A 22340-nucleotide genomic window follows, 5' to 3' on the forward strand; every position below is an offset into this window, starting at 1 on the left:
ATTGAACGGAATGGACAATGTCTTGAAAGGAGGATATAAGATGAACATGAACAAAAGCAAAGGCAAAACGAGGATAATGGGATGTAGTCGAATTAAATCGGGTGATGCTGAGGGAATTAGATTGGGAAATGAGACACGTAAAGTAGTAAAGGAGTTTTGCTATTTGGGGAGCAAAATAACTGATGATGGTCGAAGTAAAGAGGATATAGAATGTAGACTGGCAATGGCAAGGAAAGCGTTTCTGAAGAAGAGAAATTTGTTGACATCGACTATAGATTTAAGTGTCAGGAAGTCGTTTTTGAAAGCATTTGTATGGAGTGTAGCCATGTATGGAAGGGAAAGATGGACGAAATAAGTTTGGACAAGAAGAGAGTAGAAACTTTCAAAATGTGGTGCTACAGAAGAATGATGAAGATTAGATGGGTAGGTCACATAACTAATGAGGAGGTATTGAACAGAGTTCGGGAGAAGAGGAGTTTGTGGCACAACGTGACTAGAAGAAGGGATCTGTTGGCAGGACATGTTCTGAGGCATCAATCAATGACCAATTTAGTATTGGAGTGCAGCGTGGAGGGCAAAAATCGTAGAGGGAGATCAAGAGATGAAGGACTCAGAAGGATGTAGGCTGTAGTAGGTACCGGGAGGTGAAGAAGCTTGCACAGGATAGAGTAACATGGAGAGCTGCATCTAACCAGTCTCAGGATTGAAGACCACAACAACACGGAGAAGGATATCGGCCGTGCCCTTTCAAAGGAACCGTCCCGGCATTCGCCTGAGCCGATTTAGGGAAATCACTGAAAACCTAAGTCGGGATGGCCGGACGCGGGTTTGAACCGTCCTCCGCCCGAATGGGAGTCCAGTGTGTTAACCATTGCGCTACCTTACTCGGCAGACCCTAAAGGTTTTTCTTACCCTGTATATATTACTGCCATAGATGGAAGTTAGTTATAGTCACCTATACTATTCTTTGACCAACCATTTAAGGTATTCAATAACTTTCTGTTTGTTTTTCGTTTAATACGTAACACATAAAACTCTAATGACCTTGTAATCCTGTTGGGTATGTTACCGATTTTCGCATTCAGTCCTGCAAGCAAAAACACACAGGAACAGAACGAGCTGCTGTGCAGAGAAATCCCACGGTATTCACTAATGTAGGTATAAATGTTTACTTTTATATGGCCACCAGGCATCTCTCCTTTGCGAAGTGTGAGCATTAAGTATAGCTGTTCTGTGCAAGTGACTGTAACGGTGAAGTCCACAGTACAGAATAGTAATCGTATTCTTGATGACTTGGAGAGTGATAAGGGAGAGGTTGGAAACTTGTTACTGTGCAAAACCTTTCTAGAAAGACAGAAGGAACTCCGTGGGACTGTGTGGAGTAGTTTGCGAGTCAACTATGATAGCGGTGCGCCACCACAGCAGGTACATACTGGATACGAAAATTTCTTCAACTAGCATGACGTTGATTCCTTCAGACGAGACAGACTAGCGTGTCTCAGTTGAGTTGGCCACACCATAATGCCACTCTTCTGCGAGCTGGCAAGTGTCGCCTCTCTGACCACAGACTCACCAGCAGCACGCTCTCCCAGGACATCCAGCGCACGGGCAGCTTGGTCTGCGTGTCGCTCAGGTAGTAGTCGAGGTCGTAGCGCGAGCAGAACATGGCGTGGTCCGACACCTTCAGGCTGAAGTCCGGGCCCACCACGCAGTTCCTGCCAAACAGAACCGACCAGTGACAAATTACACACCGTGTGCTAGACAGGTGGCGTGCAGCGGTTGGTAAGCAACGCAAAGTGCTCCTAAAGCGTTTGTGCGTCAGATATCAAGACAGGCAGGGGATCGAACTGAGCACCGTATACGAACAGCTGGTTCGATACGCCGCCCAGAATGTGTGCGATACAAGCACAACGCTCGAGGGAAGGCAACTGGCCTTCTTCGCAAGTTCCATTGTAATTTGTATGTTGAGAGGCCTAAATTTTGGCTTGACTTGGATTCCGGCAGTCAGTTCATTAAGTTCTAGTCGATCATCTCATACATCAAAGATGGAAAACGCTTAGAGAACGTGCATTTCATGGAATGACAGCACGGGCTGTAAAAGATAGATGAGTATCGAGGGCTTATCGGGCACCGGGAATCGAACTCGGCTATGAATGCCGATGTGACACCATTTCGCAGTGTGACTGGCGTCCAGCCATCGAGAAGACATAATGAAGACATAACGAAAAGTCGATTTTCCACCGTGAAGTTGTATTACATCTTGCAGAAAAAATGTTACTGAAAAGTAGCGCGATTTTTCGAAGGAGTGTAGGAAATAAGACGGTGCTTCAGCTACAAGGTGTGTTCAATAAGTAATGCAACACTTTTTTTCTCAGCCAATTTTGGTCCAATAAATACTGAATTTGTTGTGGCGCATCGTGTATCTTCGCTTCAGCCTCTACATTTTCATGAAATTCCGACAGGTGGTGCGCTAAACGTAGCCTTCAAAATGCCGTCTGTAACGGGAGTGCTTTCCAAGGAAAGAGCTGTCACTGAGTTTTCTTTGGCGGAAACTGGTAGAGGTTTACAGGCGCTTGTAGAATGTTTACAGAGAACTGGTAGTGAATAAAAGCACGGCGTCCGTTGTGGCCGAGCGGTTCCAGGTGCTTCAGTCCGGAACCGATCGACTGACGTTAAGTCCAATAGTGCTCAGAGCCATTTGAACCATTTTTTGAATAAAAGCACGGTGAGTCGTGGGGCCAGCTGTCTGTCGTCATCAGAACGAGACAGCCCAACCGTGTCCGATCTTCCACGCGTCGGCAGGCCACACACAGCTGGGACGCTCAGGAAATTGAAGAAATGACTTCAGCGTGCTCGTCACCAGAAATATGCAAACGAACTACTCCTTCTCCACGACAACGCAAGGCCTCAGACAAGTATGTGCACACGAGAGGAGCTCTCAGTACTTCATTGGACTGTTCTTCCTCATCCAAAGTGCATCCCGCATCTCGCACCTTCCGACTTCTATCTGTTTGGAACAATGGAGGTCGAACTCCACGGGAAGCTCTACGTGGGTGATGAAGCAATTCGTTGGCTCCGACTTGGACTGGTACAGTGGTACCGTGTGGGCACACATGCCCTACTAGGAAGGTGGCGTAAGGCTGTCGCATTGATTGGAGATTATGTCGAAAAACAGGTGTTTGTAGCCAGAAGAGTGAGAAATAGCACGGTGTGTTGGTATCCTGAATAAAAGCAACATGCTTTCGGGGAAAAAAAATGTTGCATCACTTATTGAACGCTCCTCTTAGGCCGTGTCCTGCGTGAGCGACAGAAGCGAGCGACTTCTTGATACGAGACACTCCAGCGACAAGCAGAAACATCGGGCGACAACCTTGGGTGTCCAGCGTGCGAGCGACCACGACGCGCTACAATATGGCTGCGTTAGAGCCAACCAGCTGTTTCTATAAAACGGCGTCTTTAACCTGTATAATACTGTAGCTGGAGAGTAAGGCTACAGAATTAGGTTTACTTAAGAAAATAAAGCGACACGGAATGCTGCGCATGAAATTTACAAAGGGAGGAACCTACATGGAGAGTTTCATAAGTATCGTCAACTACGAAGATCACTAGACAAGTTCTTCGAATACACGTGAATGAGCAGAGGAGCATTCGACTTTCTGATCAATAAATTAAATACGAATGTTTTTTTGCATGATTAAGAACTTTTAACAGCCGATAAATGCGGAGGAATGACTATTACATGACTAACTACGCTAAATACAAACATACGCACGGAAGTTGACACGACTGAGCAAAAGATAGCTGTGGTATAGGGTTAGCGCGTACAGTTCAAAATTACGTGTAAGGAAAAGGTTCTGGGATCGATTCCCGGCCGATCTTATATTTTTATTGACTCAGTTACGATTCTGTATACTAAGTTTTATGCTGTTTACACTGCATCGCTAAGTATATTTTTAAGGTCTTGCCAAATCCCAGTATATCACACACATTTAATTCATAATAAACTAGAATGAACCACGAAATTTAACAGATATTTCATGTTGCGAACGTAATTCATCATCAGTCATTGTTACTCTAAATAGTCTGTAAAATTAAAGCTTACAAATTTTTTGAAAAGAAAGTCAAACGTTTTGTGTAATGACTTGTCTAAAAGTATGAAATAAAAAATATTATGGACGCGTTTGGTGCACCTCATTTTCTGTTCATGATTTCGAGCATCACTCAGAGGCACGTAGAATGTTTCTCTGATCTACTTATTTCTTTTACATAAGTCATTTCATAAAATATTTGACTGATTTATTCCATTTTTGAATTTCAAGTTTTATTCTTACTGACTCCTCGTTTGCCTTCCTACCGTACTTGATTCGAAGGAAGCCTTTTTGACACTTAAATACCGCACCAATGTAACTTTTTATGTGCAAAATAGCTAGGTCTTGAAAAGATGACATTTTTGACACTTCATCTACAGCAGCTTTTCGTGAAATATTTCAATTTTTCCTCAGCTTATTAATTAAGTTTTCATTCATTACCCTGATTGCTTTCAAGCAGTTAAATATTTTCATGCCGAAGTAGACCTCATGCTGGCCACTTTGATACCCCGTTTACCTCTTTCTCTCCCTTTGTTTGGCGATGAAAATTTGGACAAAACCTCATGTCTACATCTACATGACTACTCTGCAATTCACATTTAAATGCTTGGCGGAGGCTTCATCGAACCACAGTCATACTATTTCTCTACCATTCCACTCCCGAACAGAGCGCGGGAAAAACGAACACCTAAACCTTTCTGTTCGAGCTCTGATTTCTCTTATTGTATTTTGATGATCATTCCTACCTATATAGATTGGGCTCAACAAAATATTTTGGCATTCGGAAGAGAAAGTTGGTGACTGAAATTTCGTAAATAGATCTCGCCGCGATGAAAAACGTCTTTGCTTTAATGACTTCCATCCCAACTCTCGTATCGTATCTGCCACACTCTCTCCCCTATTACGGGATAATACAAAACGAGCTGCCCTTTTTTCCACCCTTACGATGTCCTCCATCAATTCCACCTGGTAAGGATCCCACAACGCGCAGCAATACTCTAACAGAGGACGAACGAGTATTGTGTAAGCCGTCTCTTTAGTGGACTTGTTGCATCTTCTAAGTGTCCTGCCAATGAAACGCAACCTTTGGCTCGCCTTCCCCACAATATTCTCTATGTGGTCTTTCCAACTGAAGTTGTACGTAATTTTTACACCCAGGTACTTAGTTGAAATTAAGAAACTCATGCTAGCAGCTGTTCGTGTTTCAAATGCTGGAATATTCCATTCGTCTTACCTGATGAAGGAATTTCGGAAAACTGCGTTCAATAACACCGCTTTAGCGGCACAGTCGTCGGTAACAGTACCATCGGCACTGCGCAGCGAAGGTATTGACTGGGTCTTGCCGCTTGTGTACTTTACATACAACCAGAATTTCTTCGGATTTTCTACCAGATTTCGAGACAATGTTTCGTTGTGGGACCTATTAAAGGCATCTCGCATTGAAGTCCGTGCCAAATTTCACGTGTCTGTAAATTTTAGCCACACTTCGGGATTTCGCGTTCTTCTGAACTTTGCAGGCTTTTTCCGTTGCCTCTGCAACAGCGTTCGGACCTGTTTTGTGTACCATGGGGGATCAGTTCCATCTCTTACCAATTTATGAGGTACGAATCTCTCAGTTGCTGTTGCTACTATATCTTTGAATTTGAGTCACATGCTATAAGTTATAGGGAGTCTTGTTTTCGCTCTGCTCACGCGTTGACAAAAACGTATCGAATGTTAATCATATGATAAAATAGTCCTTTCTGGGTGCTGTCATTTCTAAAATTCGTCGTTTCGATATCTTGAACCTTTTATGAGATACGACGATTTTTACGATCACTTGACTCTCGAAGCGCAGGGAAGGTTCGGACTCGCCGCGAGCGACCCGTCAGCTGATATAACAACCAATAAATATCTCAAGAATGAAAATAGATATCATTCCGGTCTCAACTTGAAATACAATTGAGATATATTGGCTACATTTCATACGCAGTATTGTATGGTCTTAAATGAACTATACGGAAAGTCTACACAATGTGATTTTACCTCTGAAATTTTTTAAAAATTTCGTGCAGCCATGTACCCAATTTCGTGCAGCACAGTAACTATGACGAATAATGAAAATAAATTCTGACCTTTATCATTTAAGGATATCAAGCTATATGTTGCGGAAGACTCAAATTTTTTCACCGAAGTAATTCATAGCTGCCGTCGCGTCCGCTCCACTGCTTTGCCAAGAAGACACGTGGCTGTCACTCTGTGTCGCGCGTGTTGCAGCGACAAGATTCAAACACGTTCGAATTCAAACGTCGCCAGTTGCAGCGGGAGACAGGCAGCGACACAGATGTCGCCCACGTAGGACACTTCCGTAACTACACCTGCGATTGTCGCCTGAAGCTGTCGCTCGCTTCTGTCGCTCACGTAGGACACGGCCTTATATTAATTGTGCAACAATCCCAGGTCCGAGTAGCGGGTTGCCTATCTACCTGCTTCCAGGGGCAACAAAAAATTGATTTTTCAATATTTCACGTAGTTATCGACCAAATTTAAAATGCTGTCACGATCTACTCATTACGAGCTGTAATCTTATGATATAAGCTTAACACAACAGGACAAGTGTGCTGTTAGACAGAACGTACGTCTGTACTGAGGCAGCCTAATCTCGAGAAGGTGAGAATGAGAGAACTTAGCTACTCACAAGAAACTTGTAAGAATAATTTCGAACCTTTCTCAAAGTTTTTCTCGTGTGCATGCTTCAAGTCAAATATTTAACATATTAATTTGTTTGTAAAGTTATTACATGTCGAAAGCTTTGCTCTTTATTTTTACTTGGGAGTTAAATTCTAATTTTTTTAAAAAAAGAATCGGGGATTTTACTGACAGTTCAAGCAAATAGTAACAATACGGGGACAGTGCATCGGTCGAAAATTGGGCGTTCATTACAGATTCACCACAAGTATCACAGTTAGCAAAATGTGTGTGTCACACTGAACGTGGAATCAGGCAGCAGCGGGACGTTCAGCCCATGAAGGCTGCTGAGACTCACCTGGCGGCCAGGTCCCGGTGCACCAGCTTGAGGCCCTCCAGGTACTTCATGCCCGCCGCGATCTGCGTCGCCAGGTAGATGAGGCAGCCGTAGCTGGGGGCACAACAACACCACATGCGTCACGTTATATAGTCGGAGAAACACTTCTGTAATGGCGGTAGCAAAACAACACACAACTGCAAACGTCATGTCTCTCTGCACCGATACAGGCATTTAATCAACGAAAAAAACAACAAAGTACATAAAAAATAGTATTCAGTAGCCGTCTTTCCTCAAAAATGTACACATCTCTCTTTTTTCTCCCAACAGTCTTTCTTACAACATTTCATCGTCTAGTAGCAAGACTGTGTGATGCCACTCCCTCAAAGAATGACATCAAAACTATATAAATTATTCAGATTAAACAAAATGAAGCAAACTAGGCTAAAAATTAGTTCAGAAACTTTGGTAATTAATTATTGTGGAAATTAGCATATCAATTTTGTATGTGATGTGACACTCGCAGAGAAATCGTAAACGGATACCAACGACAGGTAAAGAAGTGAAACTTCCTGGCAAATTAAACCTGTGTGCCGGACCGAGACTCGAACTCGGGACCTTTTCCTTTGGCGGGCAAGTGCTCTACCAACTGAGCTACCCAAGCACGACTCACGCCCCGTCCTCACAGCTTTAATTACGCCAGTGCCTCGTCTTCTACCTTCCAAACTTCACAGAAGCTCTCCTACATACCTTGCAGAACCAGCACCTTGCAGGTAAAGAGGTATTAGCCGCCGATATCTGCGATTCGTCACGTGCGTGTAGTAGTATTCAGAATGGCGACAGGGAAGGCATGCGGCCACCCCTTCAAATTAACATGCCGAATCCGATTAACCATGGCCGACCGACCCTGCGTAACGGCGGGACTAGGCGCAAGCGATAGAATGTAGTAGCATTCAGAGGGCGCTGATTACCGCCAAGATGGCGATTTTCTTTAAAGACGAGTCTTTGTAAGGAACTGTCCGCTTTCGCGTGCAGGGATACACCCGCAAAATGAATGTGGCTGGAAGACTGCAGTGACTGGCAACTTAAAATTGATGGAAAGGTCCATCCACAACTGCTGCAAAATTACGCAAGTTAATCATAGAAATTAGTCTCGCTTTGGCCTTTCAACTGTTTTCTGTGGCAGCAGAGGTTCTAAGTAGCACCCGAGCCGAGCAGTGGACAGCTTTGGAAGATGGGCTGCACTGTGTCAGCATCCATCAACTACCCTCCCTCTTCAGGAAAAATGGGCGTCATTGTCTCAACATGACATTGATGACATTGTTCAAAGCGTGCCCCATCATTGCCAGTACTGCTGCCAGGAGTGCTAGCAGCCTATATTGAGCATATTAACCAGTTGTCGGAATGTGCGTGCGAATCCGTCAAGTTGGAAGAACACTTTTGTCTACCGTAATGCATCTTGCTGTTGATTACGATCTGTATTCTTTACTTTGTTCCTACTTTACTGTCACCTGTTTATACTACTTGTGGCAAAAGAAAGGCGGCTTTGCAAAATTTCTGTTTTCTTTTGCTTTAATTTTGGTCAGCAGTGTACTGGGTGATCAGAAAGTCAGTATAAATTTGAAAACTTAATAAACCACGGAATAATGTAGATAGAGAAATAAAAACTGACACAGATGCTTGGAATGACATCGGGTTTTATTAGAACAAAAAAAAACAAAGTATTGGTCGACACGTGAAAGGTCTCTTGCACGTGTCGTTTGGTGCTAATCGTGTTCTCAGCCGCCACTTTCGTCATGCTTGGCCTCCCAGGTCCCCAGACCTCAGTCCGTACGATTATTGGCTTTGGGGTTATCTGAAGTCGCAAGTGTATCGTGGTCGACTGACATCTCTAGGGATGCTGAAAGACAACATCCGACGCCAGTGCCTCACCATAACTCCGGACATGCTTTACAGTGCTGTTCACAACATTATTCCTCGACTACAGCTATTGTTGAGGAATGATGGTCGACATATTGAGCATTTCCTGTAAAAAAAAAAAAATGGCTCTGAGCACTATGGGACTCAACTGCTGAGGTCATTAGTCCCCTAGAACTTAGAACTAGTTAAACCTAACTAACCTTAAGGACATCACAAACATCCGTGCCCGAGGCAGGATTCGAACCTGCGACCGTAGCGGTCTTGCGGTTCCAGACTGCAGCGCCTTTAACCGCACGGCCACTTCGGCCGACTCATTTCCCGTAAAGAACATGATCTTTGGTTGGTCTTACTTTGTTATGCTAATTATTGCTATTCTGATCAGATGAAGCGCCATCTGTCGGACATTTTGTGAACTTTTTTATTATTTTGGTTCTAATAGAACCCCATGTCATTCCAAGCATGTGTGACAATTTGTACCACTCTATCTACATTATCCCGTGATTTATACAGTTTTCAAATTTATACTCACTTTTTCATCACCCAGTATTTGCATCTGTCCCAGAAACCTCGTTCGCAATGCGTGTGACTTGGACTTTTTCGCAGTTCTGGTACCTTGGTTTTTCCAGCGACTTACAATAAACTGAATCTAGACGGGGAGCAGCTTCTTTCGTGTAATAGCTGTAGAATGTCTCAGGTACATGACTGCCCTCACAGATTAGGAAGATATTCACTACGCCAGTACCTGTCATTTCGGCGCCCTCTGAGGTGGTGACTGCCGCAGCCTGGCCTGTACGCCGGTGCCCTGCCAGACAGCAACCAGGTGGCTGGTTCTCCTTTAAGGGTGGGCTTCATCACTCCGGAGCGGATATTGTGCGCGCACTGCCGGCGCCGCCGAACAAAGGAGTGTTGACAGCGCGCAGAGGATGCGTCCGTGAGGGCGGCGGGGGGCTCCACACACACACACACACACACACACACACACAGAGTTCCAGAGTCCATTTCGCGTCCGGTACTCTTCCAATACTGTCTGCTCCTTTCTGCCTGGCTGCTGCGAAACGACGCCCTCACAAAGGATTGTTACTGAAAGAATACGCTTCCTCTCCTGGAGGACCACATCAGATTTTTAACTACGCCTCTGACTTCTTTTGCGAAGTGAAAAAGCAGTTTTCACCGGCCCTCCTAACAACTTTTCGTGTAATGTGATTGCCTCTGGCAGAGATAAATGAGAAGCGGCTATTTGTTTTTGAGACTGCCAAGTCGGTGTCTGCGAATTACTTGCGGCATAAAAATCTAAGGCCGGGTAAAAGAAAAAAAAGGGGATTACGCTTGGACACAGAAGTGAGAATATACGGGAACAGAGTAAAGAATCTGACGGCATCTGGCGTCATGCAGAAGAACGGTATCGTAGTACAGTATCCACTCTTCATAGCAAAGATCACTACAAGCAGGGCCGGTTCAAGACACGAGGGACACAGCCCACCACTTGGGATGCCAATCTTAGAGGGTCGCCAAAGACGGCACTGGTGTGAGGTTTCTACACAGGACGTGTCCGAGTTACCAGAGACTGCTTGGGGCGGCTAGGTGAGAGATCTTTATACAATGCGTATTACCGTTAGCATTGGGAACTGTCACGGTTTAAAGAGAACACGGGAAAAGGGGTGAGTGAGGGGGAAGGAGCACCAAAGCAAAAGCCTATTGTGAGGGAAAATGTTCTCCAACCGGTCCTGACTACAAGGTGACACTCTCTCGCATTTCTACGATAAATTTGACAATGACGGAAACTACAACGGAATGGTCCCATACGGTGTTAAATAAAACAACGTTACTACAAGTGCTGCCTTTGGGGGTGGGGGGGGGGGGGGTGGTTTGCTGCAGTGAAGTTTGGATGTTTCCGTGATTCGTGCACGGATAGCCGAAACGGTTAACGCGACCACTCGCCTAAAGCCGAAAATCCATGTTCGAGGTACAAATTTTCGTTGTTGTCATTCTAATAGCCGATCGTTGTTCACATTGGCAACTCTGAATACATTTCTCGTATTTCTTGACGGCTTTCGCCTTTGCAGTGCCTGTTTCTTCGAACATGCATGCGTGTCGAAAGGAACACTGCACCGCACTTCTTCATAACAGAGGCACTGCTATTTCGTCTAATACTGTGATTCCTAAACGTGTCGAGGACGACTTCCGTGTCACTGAATCTTCAAATCTGTTGTGCAGCATTAGCGGCGTCAGAAATAGCTATCCACAAGGTATTCTATCTACCGTTAAAATCAGAAATTTCTGGAAACTCCTTTTTTGTGTGAGAAACAGCGTCCTATGACGTCACCCACATTCAAACAATCTACGTAATATGTTCAGTGTTCGTGACACTTCTGAACTCACAAGAAACAATTCAACACCAGTTGCAGGGTGGAACATCTGCCGTTATGTTCACGGAAGTGCTCTTGCTGGTTGCAGCTGTTCCAGAACGTCAGTTAAAGCAACAAAATGTTTTGTAAGTTATCTCTTAAACCCCCCCCCCCCCCATGAACCATGGACCTTGCCGTTGGTGGGGAGGCTTGCGTGCCTCAGCGATACAGATAGCCGTACCGTAAGTGCAACCACAACGGAGGGGTATCTGTTGAGAGGCCAGACAAACGTGTAGTTCCTGAAGAGGGGCAGCAGCCTTTTCAGTAGTTGCAGGGGCAACAGTCTGGATGATTGACTGATCTGGCCTTGTAACAATAACCAAAACGGCCTTGCAGTGCTGGTACTGCGAACGGCTGAAAGCAAGGGGAAACTACAGCCGTAATTTTTCCCGAGGGCATGCAGCTTTACTGTATGATTAAATGATGATGGCGTCCTCTTGGGTACAATATTCCGGAGGTAAAATAGTCCCCCATTCGGATCGCCGGGGGGGGGGGGGGGGGGGACTACTGAAGAGGATGTCGTTAGCAGGAGAAAGAAAACTGGTGTTCTACGGATCGGAGCTTGGAATGTCAGATGCCTTAATCGGGCAGGTAGGTTAGAAAATTTAAAAAGGGAAATGGATAGGTTGAAGTTAGATATAGTGGGAATTAGAGAAGTTCGGTGGCAGGAGGAACAAGACTTCTGGTCAGGTGACTACAGGGTTATAAACACAAAATCAAATAGGGGTAATGCAGGAGTAGGTTTAATAATGAATAGGAAAATAGGAATGCGGGTAAGCTACTACAAACAGCACAGTGAACGCATTATTGTGGCCAAGATAGATGCGAGGCCAACACCTACTACAGTAGTACAAATTTATATGCCAACTAGCTCTGCAGATGACGAAGAAATTGAAGAAATGTATGATGAAATAAAAGAAATTATTCAGATAGTGAAGGGAGACGAAAATTTAATAGTTATGGGTGACTGGAATTCGAGTGTAGGAAAAGGGAGAGAAGGAAACATAGTCGGTGAATATGGATTGGGGCTAAGAAATGAAAGAGGAAGCCGCCTGGTAGAATTTTACACAGAGCACAACATAATCATAGCTAACACTTGCTTTAAGAATCATGAAAGAAGGTTGTATACATGGAAGAACCCTGGAGATACTAAAAGGTATCAGATAGATTATATAATGGTAAGACAGAGATTTAGGAACCAGGTTTTAAATTGTAAGACATTTCCAGGGGCAGATGTGGACTCTGACCACAATCTATTGGTTATGAACTGTAGATTAAAACTCAAGAAACTGCAAAAAGGTGGGAATTTAAGGAGATGGGACCTGGATAAACTGAAAGAACCAGAGGTTGTACAGAGTTTCAGGGAGAGCATAAGGGAGCAATTGACAGGAATGGGGGAAAGAAATACAGTAGAAGAAGAATGGGTAGCTTTGAGGGATGAAGTAGTGAAGGCAGCAGAGGATCAAGTAGGTAAAAAGACGAGGGGTAGTAGAAAGCCTTGGGTAACAGAAGAAATATTGAATTTAATTGATGAAAGGGGAAAATATAAATATGCAGTAAATGAAGCAGGCAAAAAGGAATACAAACGTCTCAAAAATGAGATCGACAGGAAGTGCAAAATGGCTAAGCAGGGATGGCTAGAGGACAAATGTAAGGATGTAGAGGCTTATCTCACTAGGGGTAAGATAGATACTGCCTACAGGAAAATTAAAGAGACCTTTGGAGAGAAGAGAACCACTTGTATGAATATCAAGAGCTCAGATGGAAACCCAGTTCCAAGCAAAGAAGGGAAAGCAGAAAGGTGGAAGGAGTATATAGAGGGTCTATACAAGGGCGATGTGCTTGAGGACAATAGTATGGAAATGGAAGAGGGTGTGGATGAAGATGAAATGGGAGATACGATACTGCGTGAAGAGTTTGACAGAGCACTGAAAGACCTGAGTCGAAACAAGGCCCCCGGAGTAGACAACATTCCATTGGAACTAGTGACAGCCTTGGGAGAGCCAGACCTGACAAAACTCTACCATCTGGTGAGCAAGATGTATGAAACAGGTGAAATACCCTCAGACTTCAAGAAGAATATAATAATTCCAATCCCAAAGAAAGCAGGTGTTGACAGATGTGAAAATTACCGAACTATCAGTTTAATAAGTCACAGCTGCAAAATACTAACACGAATTCCTTACAGACGAATGGAAAAACTAGTAGAAGACGACCTTGGGGAAGATCAGTTTGGATTCCGTAGAAACACTGGAACACGTGAGGCAATACTGACCTTACGACTTATCTTAGAAGAAAGATTACGAAAAGGCAAACCTACGTTTCTAGCATTTTTAGACTTAGAGAAAGCTTTTGACAAGTCGAGGGGTATGAAAGGGAAGCAGTGGTTGGGAAGGGAGTAAGACAGGGTTGTAGCCTCTCCCCGATGTTGTTCAATCTGTATATTGAGCAAGCAGTAAAGGAAACAAAAGAAATATTCGGAGTAGGTATTAAAATCCATCGAGAAGAAATAAAAACTTTGAGGTTCGCTGATGACATTGTAATTCTGTCAAAGACAGCAAAGGACTTGGAAGAGCAGTTGAACGGAATGGACAGTGTCTTGAAAGGAGGATGTAAGATGAACAGCAACAAAAGCAAAACGATGATAATGGAATGTAGTCGAATTAAGTCGGGTGATGCTGAGGGAATTAGATTAGGAAATGAGACACTTAAAGTAGTAAAGGAATTTTGCTATTTGGGGTGCAAAATAACTGATGATGGTCGAAGTAGAGAGGGTATAAAATGTAGACTGGCAATGGCAAGGAAAGCTTTTCGGAAGAAGAAAAATTTGTTAACATCGAGTATAGATTTAAGTGTCAGGAAGTCATTTCTGAAAGCATTTGTATGGAGTGTAGCCATGTATGGAAGTGAAACATGGACGATAAATAGTTTGGACAAGAAGAGAATAGAAGCATTCGAAATGTGGCGCTACAGAAGAATGCTGAAGATTAGATGGGTAGATCACATAACTAATGAGGAAGTATTGAATAGGATTGGGGAGAAGAGAAGTTTGTGGCACAACTTGACCTGAAGGCGGGATCGGTTGGTAGGACATGTTCTGAGGCATCAAGGGATCACCAATTTAGTATTGGAGGGCAGCGTGGAGGGTAAAAATCGTAGAGGGAGACCAAGAGATGAATACACTAAGCAGATTCAGAAAGATGTAGATTGCAGTAGGTACTGGGAGATGAAGAAGCTTGCACAGGATAGAGTAGCATGGAGAGCTGCATCAAACCAGTCTCAGGACTGAAGACCACAACAACAACATCTCTTAAACACATATAGTAACCTCATACAGAAGTAGTAATGATTCTTTTTAGCAGTTATTCTTCGGTGATTATCAGTTTGCAGCATTACTGACAGACTGAACAGCCACAGCGTTTGTAAATTGGAAATTGATAGCCATACAACTTCAGCGGTGCAGGGGACTCTATATTTAAAACAAAGTGGTCGAAATCGAATTTCATCTGGTGCAGTCAGTCGACGTATCATTTGATATCAATTAATTAACATGAAGAATTCATTAATTCACTTTGTCAGAAAGCAGGATAAAGTACCTAGCTACAAGCTAACGCAGTATTCCATGCCGAAGAGCACGCCATGCCTAAAGTCGTGTATGGAAGGATTGTATGTCGAATTACAAAATATATCTTTTTCTGTTTGCTGTTCTGGTAAATACTTTGGGACTATTTAAGACTTGTGTTTCACACAAGTATAGAACTTCTCGTTCAACAGTGATATCTTTGATTCCACGTGTCTGGAGGAGTGTGAAATCTCTTACTTCGAAACTACAGCTATATCGTAGTAGCACTGGAACATGTTTCCAAAAATTTGTTTAATTCTACACTTTTTATAAAGTTTTTGAATGGGAGACGTAAACGAAAATGAATCTCTTAACAATACAGGGTACCACAAATTGTCTGAAAATACTTCTCAGGACCCAGCACTTAATGAGCGAGCAGTGCAGAAGTGTTTCAGAAGACGACAGGAACTGTGCCCACGTTTACCGCTAAGCAAAGGGCGTAAGTGCGAGGACACAGAGAACGCCGGTTACGTGCGCTGCCCAGCGCCTACGGGTGCACGCGGACAGCTGCCGCCAGCTTGTCAGACCAGTCGCGGCAGTGACGTTACGGCTGGAGAGTCACATGCGCTCCCTTCTGTCTGCAGTTTTACTTACACAGTTTTACAGAAACTATTCAGCAAAAAAAAAAAAAAATCATTTTTACGTTGCTTACCTTCTACTATACTAGAAGGTAGATACTAGAAGGTATCAGATAGATTATATAATGGTATGACAGAGATTTAGGAACCAGGTTTTAAATTGTAAGACATTTCCAGGGGCAGATGTGGACTCTGACCACAATCTATTGGTTATGAACTGTAGATTAAAACTGAAGAAACTGCAAAAACGTCTGAATTTAAGGAGATGGGACCTGGATAAACTGACTAAACCAGAAGTTGTACAGAGTTTCAGAGAGAGCATAATGGAACAATTGACAGGAATGGGGGAAAGAAATACAGTAGAAGAAGAATGAATAGCTCTGAGGGCAGCAGAGGATCAAGCAGGTAAAAAGATGAGGGCTAGCAGAAAACCTTGGGTAACAGAAGAAATATTGAATTTAATTGATGAAAGGAGAAAATATAAAAATGCAGTAAATGAAGCAGACAAAAAGGAATACAAACGTCTCAAAAATGAGATCGACAGGAAGTGCAAAATGGCTAAGCAGGGATGGCTAGAGGACAAATGTAAGGATGTAGAGGCTTATCTCACTAGGGGTAAGATAGATACTGCCTACAGGAAAATTAAAGAGACCTTTGGAGAGAAGAGAACCACTTGTATGAATATCAAGAGCTCAGATGGAAACCCAGTTCCAAGCAAAGAAGGGAAAGCAGAAAGGTGGAAGGAGTATATAGAGGGTCTATACAAGGGCGATGTGCTTGAGGACAATATTATGGAAATGGAAGAGGATGTAGATGAAGATGAAATGGGAGATACGATACTGCGTGAAGAGTTTGACAGAGCACTGAAAGACCTGAGTCGAAACAAGGCCCCCGGAGTAGACAACATTCCATTGGAACTACTGACGGCCTTGGGAGAGCCAGTCCTGACAAAACTCTACCATCTGGTGAGCAAGATGTATGAGACAGGCGAAATACCCACAGACTTCAAGAAGAATATAATAATTCCAATCCCAAAGAAAGCAGGTGTTGACAGATGTGAAAATTACCGAACTATCAGTTTAATAAGTCACAGCTGCAAAATACTAACACGAATTCTTTACAGACGAATGGAAAAACTAGTAGAAGACGACCTTGGGGAAGATCAGTTTGGATTCCGTAGAAATGTTGGAACATGTGAGACAATACTGACCCTACGGCTTATCTTAGATAAAGCTTTTGACAATGTTGACTGGAATACTCTCTTTCAAATTCTGAAGGTGGCAGGGGTAAAATACAGGGAGTGAAAGGCTATTTACAATTTGTACAGAAACCAGATGGCAGTTATAAGAGTCGAGGGACATGAAAGGGAACCAGTGGTTGGGAAGGGAGTAAGACAGGGTTGTAGCCTCTCCCCGATGTTATTCAATCTTTATATTGAGCAAGCAGTAAAGGAAACAAAAGAAAAATTCGGAGTAGGTATTAAAATCCATGGAGAAGAAATAAAAACTTTGAGGTTCGCAGATGACATTGTAATTCTATCACAGACAGAAAAGGACTTGGAAGAGCAGTTGAACGGAATGGACAGTGTCTTGAAAGGAGGATATAAGATGAACATCAACAAAAGCAAAACGATGATAATGGAATGCAGTCGAATTAAGTCGGGTGATGCTGAGGGAATTAGATTAGGAAATGAGACGCTTAAAGTAGTAAAGGAGTTTTGCTATTTGGGGAGCAAAATAACTGATGATGGTCGAAGTAGAGAGGATATAAAAAGTAGACTGGCAATGGCAAGGAAAGCGTTTCTGAAGAAGAGAAATTTGTTAACATCGAGTATAGATTTAAGTGTCAGGAAGTCGTTTGTGAAAGTATTTGTATGGAGTGTAGCCATGTATGCAAGTGAAACATGAACGATAAATAGTTTGGACAAGAATAGAATAGAAACTTTGGAAATGTGGTGCTACAGAAGAATGCTGAAGATTAGATGGGTAGATCACATAACTAATGAGGATGTATTGAATAGAATTGGGGAGAAAAGGAGTTTGTGGCACAACTTGACAAGAAGAAGGGACCGGTTGGTAGAACATGTTCTGAGGCGTCAAGGGATCACCATTTCATAATTGGAGGGCAGCGTGGAGGGTGAAAATCGTAGAGGGAGACCAAGAGATGAATACACTAAGCTGATTCAGAAGGATGTAGGTTGCAGTAAGTACTGGGAGATGAAGAAGCTTGCACAGGATAGAGTAGCATGGAGAGCTGCATCAAACCAGTCTCAGGACTGAAGACCACAACAACAACAACAAGTTGCTTACAGCTTTATATGTCAGCTTATGGTGAAGTACCCATCAACTACCTAATGATCATACTTATTGCGATATTCGAATTTATGTAGGATGCTGCGCAAAATTTCAAAAGTTTGCAATGAAAAATAGGGGTCACTATCTTTTTGCGTTTAGTGGATGTTACATGAAATATTGAAACATATATGATATATGGTTTGAGATTTTGGCAAATGATGGCACGCAGAGAGGGGAGTATTTTTCCATGCGGTTAATATATGAAACAATATTATTATCTACAATCTTATTCAAGTAACTACAGATTTTTTCAATGAAATAATGTAATTTTTATGGGCCATTGATAGCTAGTTAAATGAGAATTTCTGTAAGTTTCGCTACAAGGTAAGCAAAGGAATTACACATTTATTTGTGTACTGGGTGGGTGAATTTTCATAAGCTATTGATCTGATTTGTCCTCAGTACCTAACTTAAGAAATCACTGCATCAGTATTCTGTCGCAACTGCGTATGCACTAGCATGTTAATGAGGTGACACTGTGTAAGTTCCACCGTAGCGGAATATCACGGACTTGAAGTTACTCCGTGGCCACCACATGAGTAAGTCCAGTATTAACAAAGCCGAATAACAGACAGAGACACGTGGAATAGACAAGCGGGGTGAGGGGGCAATGGGGGAAGTGTTGTACCACACTCACTTATACGAGTTACCAGCTGTGGCTGGTAAAATTCAGAGATGGCAGTCTCGTCTCCAGCCTCACCTACAATGGACAAGTACCCCACTAAGGAACGCAACAGCATACTTGCAGTACTCAGTCCAGCCTTGGAAAGAAGACGGATTACCGGGATACGACATAGGCAAGAACTAATAACAAGAGAAAATGGTTCAATTTTTTGAAGCTTGGAGTGGTGCTACCTGGAACATTAAGAAAATTGCTCTTAAGGAAGTCTAATTAGCTAAACATTTGAAAGAAAAGGAAACAGATTTTGCAGCGATTGCAAAAACAGAGAAGAAAACATCTGGAACTAAATATGTAGATGGTTATATTATGATATAAAGTGGAGTCAAGCAGGAAGAAAGATCAAGTAAAGGTGTTGCCACCTACATTCATAGAAAATGAGAAGATAAAATGTTGGACTGTGAATACGTAAATGAACGCATTATACTGTTAGGAACTAAAGATCCAAGAGGAATATAAGAACAATAGCAACCTATGCTCCAAAAGAATGAAAACTGACGAGTCCAAGCGCTTTTACCAACGGTTACTAGTGATCTTAAACAGAAACAATAAAATCAGATTTTACTTATGGGAAATCTCAGTACTAGAATTGGAAATTTACCAGTTCCAAAAATAGTAGGCACGTTTGGAGGAAATGTATGTAATGAAAACGGAAAAATACTGAGAGATGTTGCTACGTTTAATCACTTAAAAACTACCAATCGTTTCGTTAAGAAGTAAGATATTCGCTAATATACCTGGTCAACAAGCATATATTGATCTACCATAGATTATATAATAATAAATAAGCATTTTTGTGGACATACTGAACATACCAGAGTTTCTCGAGGACTGGATATTGGATCAGATCACTTCCTTCTGGTGTCAATAGTTGACATCTACGCAAAATGGAGAAAACCGGGGAAAACGGTTAAGGATAAAAAGAAAGAACATGTTGTTTAAGTTTATCTTTTAGGAGACAGCAGCATAAGAGATCTTTAGCAGAAGTGAATGGCAAAATCATTAGCATATTTGGAAACGGTAGAAGACTTGGAGGAAGACTTGAAAAACTTAAAAACAACCGTCTTGATCAGACCTAATGCGGTTCTGGGAAAGAAAAGGAAGTACGGGAAACGTAGAGAGTAAGGATTTGGACACCAGAGATGGAAACAGCAATTGCAGAAAAACAAGAAGCTTTCAGGACCTGTATACATAATCCCATTAGTGAAAATGATAATCAATATAAAGAGAACAGAAACAATGAGAAATACCTAACTTGGAAAGAACACACAGAATGATAGGTACGTTTAATTAGAAACATAGAGAATGATTTACATGGCAGACAAACTGTCGCCTATAATGTGACTAAATCACTCAACAGACAAGAAAATTATTGTATACATGTTAATTATAAAAAATTGTGGTACGATGATACGTTAATTCAGTCGTTTCCTGAACTGAATGTCACAGGCCTGGACAATACTGATATGAGATGAGAGAGCTGATGGAACTCTAAAAACTACCAAATAAATTGGAAAGCCACTAGTCTGACACTCTTAATATGGAACAGTGGAAATATGGAGGGTTATTCGTACATCGAAGACTTCTTGAAATATTTAATCAATGTTGGAGAAATAAGAAGGTGCCAAAAGTCTGCCTGAAAGTCAAAGTAATATCTATCTTTAAAAATGGTGCTAATAAAAAATGATCAATTATCAAGGAATAAGTATCCTGGACTAAATCCATAATTCATATGCCAAAATACTGAATGCAAGACTTACAAATATCACGGAAAAACTAATATCTGAAGAATAATCAGGTTTAAGGAAGGACGGTCATCTATTGACAATGTCTTTACGTTGCAGCAAGTTATAGAAAAGAGTTGAGAATTCCACAGGGAAACCCAACTTGCTTTCGCAGATTTTGTGAAAACATTCGATAATTTGAATAGAGAAATGCAATGGAATAACATGGCTGAGTGAGGTTATCCATCTACTACTACTACATGGCTGAATGAGGTTATCCATCTCATCTCATAAATGCTATTAAGAGTCTATACGCAAACACCGAAATTGACAATTTTTTGTAGACATGAGAAGTAAAGGAACTCAGCCAATAAACACAAACAAAGGGCTACGAGAACGATGCTGTATTTCTCCACCAAAATATATATATATATATATATATATATATATATATATATATATATATATATATATATATTGTGTACATCAAGCCAGACACTAAGGCCAACTGTTGTTGAAGATGAAGAAGCCCTGTGTGATAGAAACCGATGGCGACAGTTGCAGGGAGGAAGAAGAAGAAGAAGAAGAAGAAGCCTGAATATGGATTTCGATGGGCAAACGACAGGAGTGGAGGGAGGCCTGCAGCACACCGCAGACGATCGCACAGAAGCGCTGCACACGGGGCTGGTTTGAAGTCAGCAGCACCTGTTACCTGGAGGGCCCCCATTCAACAGTATGTGCTCGTGTTTTTTGAACATACTATCTTACTTCTATGAAGTACGCGAAGGTAACGTCAATAAAGTTTTATTTTACCACACACATCACATAAATCGCTCCGTTTCTGCATTACGCCAAGGCTGCACTGTTATTGCGATTCGGCGTAGATCCCTCAGAGTGGTTGGTGGATCACGTAGTCCATAAACAGCCCTTTTCAATCTATCCCGAGCGTGTCGATAGGGTTCATGCCGGGACAACATGCTAGCCACTGAAGTCGAGCGATGTCGTTATCGTGAAGAAAGTCATTCACAAGATGTGCTCGATGGGGGCGCGAATTGTCGTCCATGAAGACGAATGCCTCGCCAACATGCTGCCGATACGGTTCTACTATCGGGTCGGAGGATGGCATTCACGTATAGAGCAGCCGTTACGGCGCCTTCCACGACCACCAGCGGCGTACGTCGGCCCCACATAGTGCCACCCCAAAAAAGCAGGGAACCTCCACCTTGCTGCACTCGCTGGACAGTGTGTCTAAAGCTTTCAGCCTGACCGGGTTGCCTCCAAACACGACTCCGACGATTGTCTAGTTGAAGGCATATGCGACACTTATCGGTGAAGAGAACGTGATGCCAATCCTGAGCGGTCCATTTGGCATGATGTTGGCCCATCTGTACCGCGCTGCATGGTCTCGTGGTTGCAAAGATGGACCTAGCCGTGGACGTCGGGAGTAAAGTTGCGCATCATGCAGCCTATTGCTCTCATTTTGAGTCGTAACACGACGCTCTGTGGCTGCAAGAAAAGCATTATTCAACGTGGTGGCGTTGCTGTCAGGGTTCCTCCGAGGCATAATCCGTAGGTAGCGGACATCCACTGCAGTAGTAGCGCTTGGGCGGCCTGAGCGAGGCATGTCGTGGACAGTTCCTGTCTCTCTGTATCTCCTCCACATCCGAACAACATCGCTTTGGTTCACTCCGAGAGTCCTGGACACTTCCCTTGTTGAGAGCCCTTCCTGGAACGAAGTAACAATGCGGACGCGATCGAACCCCGGTATTGTCCGTCTAGGCCTGGTTGAACTACAGACAACACGAGACGTGTACCTCCTTCCCGGTGGAATGACTGGAACTGCTCGGCTGCCGGACCCCCTCCGTCTAAGAGGCGCTGGACATGCATGGTTGTTTACGTGTTTTGGGTGCGTTTAGTCGAAGGGACTGTGTCTGTTATACAATATCCACATCAACGTCTATCTTTA

General features: G+C 42.9%; 1 protein-coding gene across 1 annotated transcript in view; it reads right to left on the reverse strand.

Annotated features, from left to right (window-relative positions):
• LOC124795537 overlaps positions 1–22340 on the reverse strand; it is a 318628-nt gene that overhangs the window by 7464 nt on the left and 288824 nt on the right. Inside the window, exons 16-18 of the mRNA XM_047259608.1 lie at positions 7679–7702; positions 7114–7206; positions 1574–1715 (exon numbers count right to left, since the gene is read on the reverse strand). Coding sequence (XP_047115564.1) covers positions 1574–1715; positions 7114–7206; positions 7679–7702 — 259 coding nt within the window. The remainder of the gene's footprint in view (positions 1–1573; positions 1716–7113; positions 7207–7678; positions 7703–22340) is intronic.

Source organism: Schistocerca piceifrons, chromosome 4, assembly GCF_021461385.2.
Source record: "Schistocerca piceifrons isolate TAMUIC-IGC-003096 chromosome 4, iqSchPice1.1, whole genome shotgun sequence".
NCBI classification, from domain to species: Eukaryota; Metazoa; Arthropoda; class Insecta; order Orthoptera; family Acrididae; genus Schistocerca; species Schistocerca piceifrons.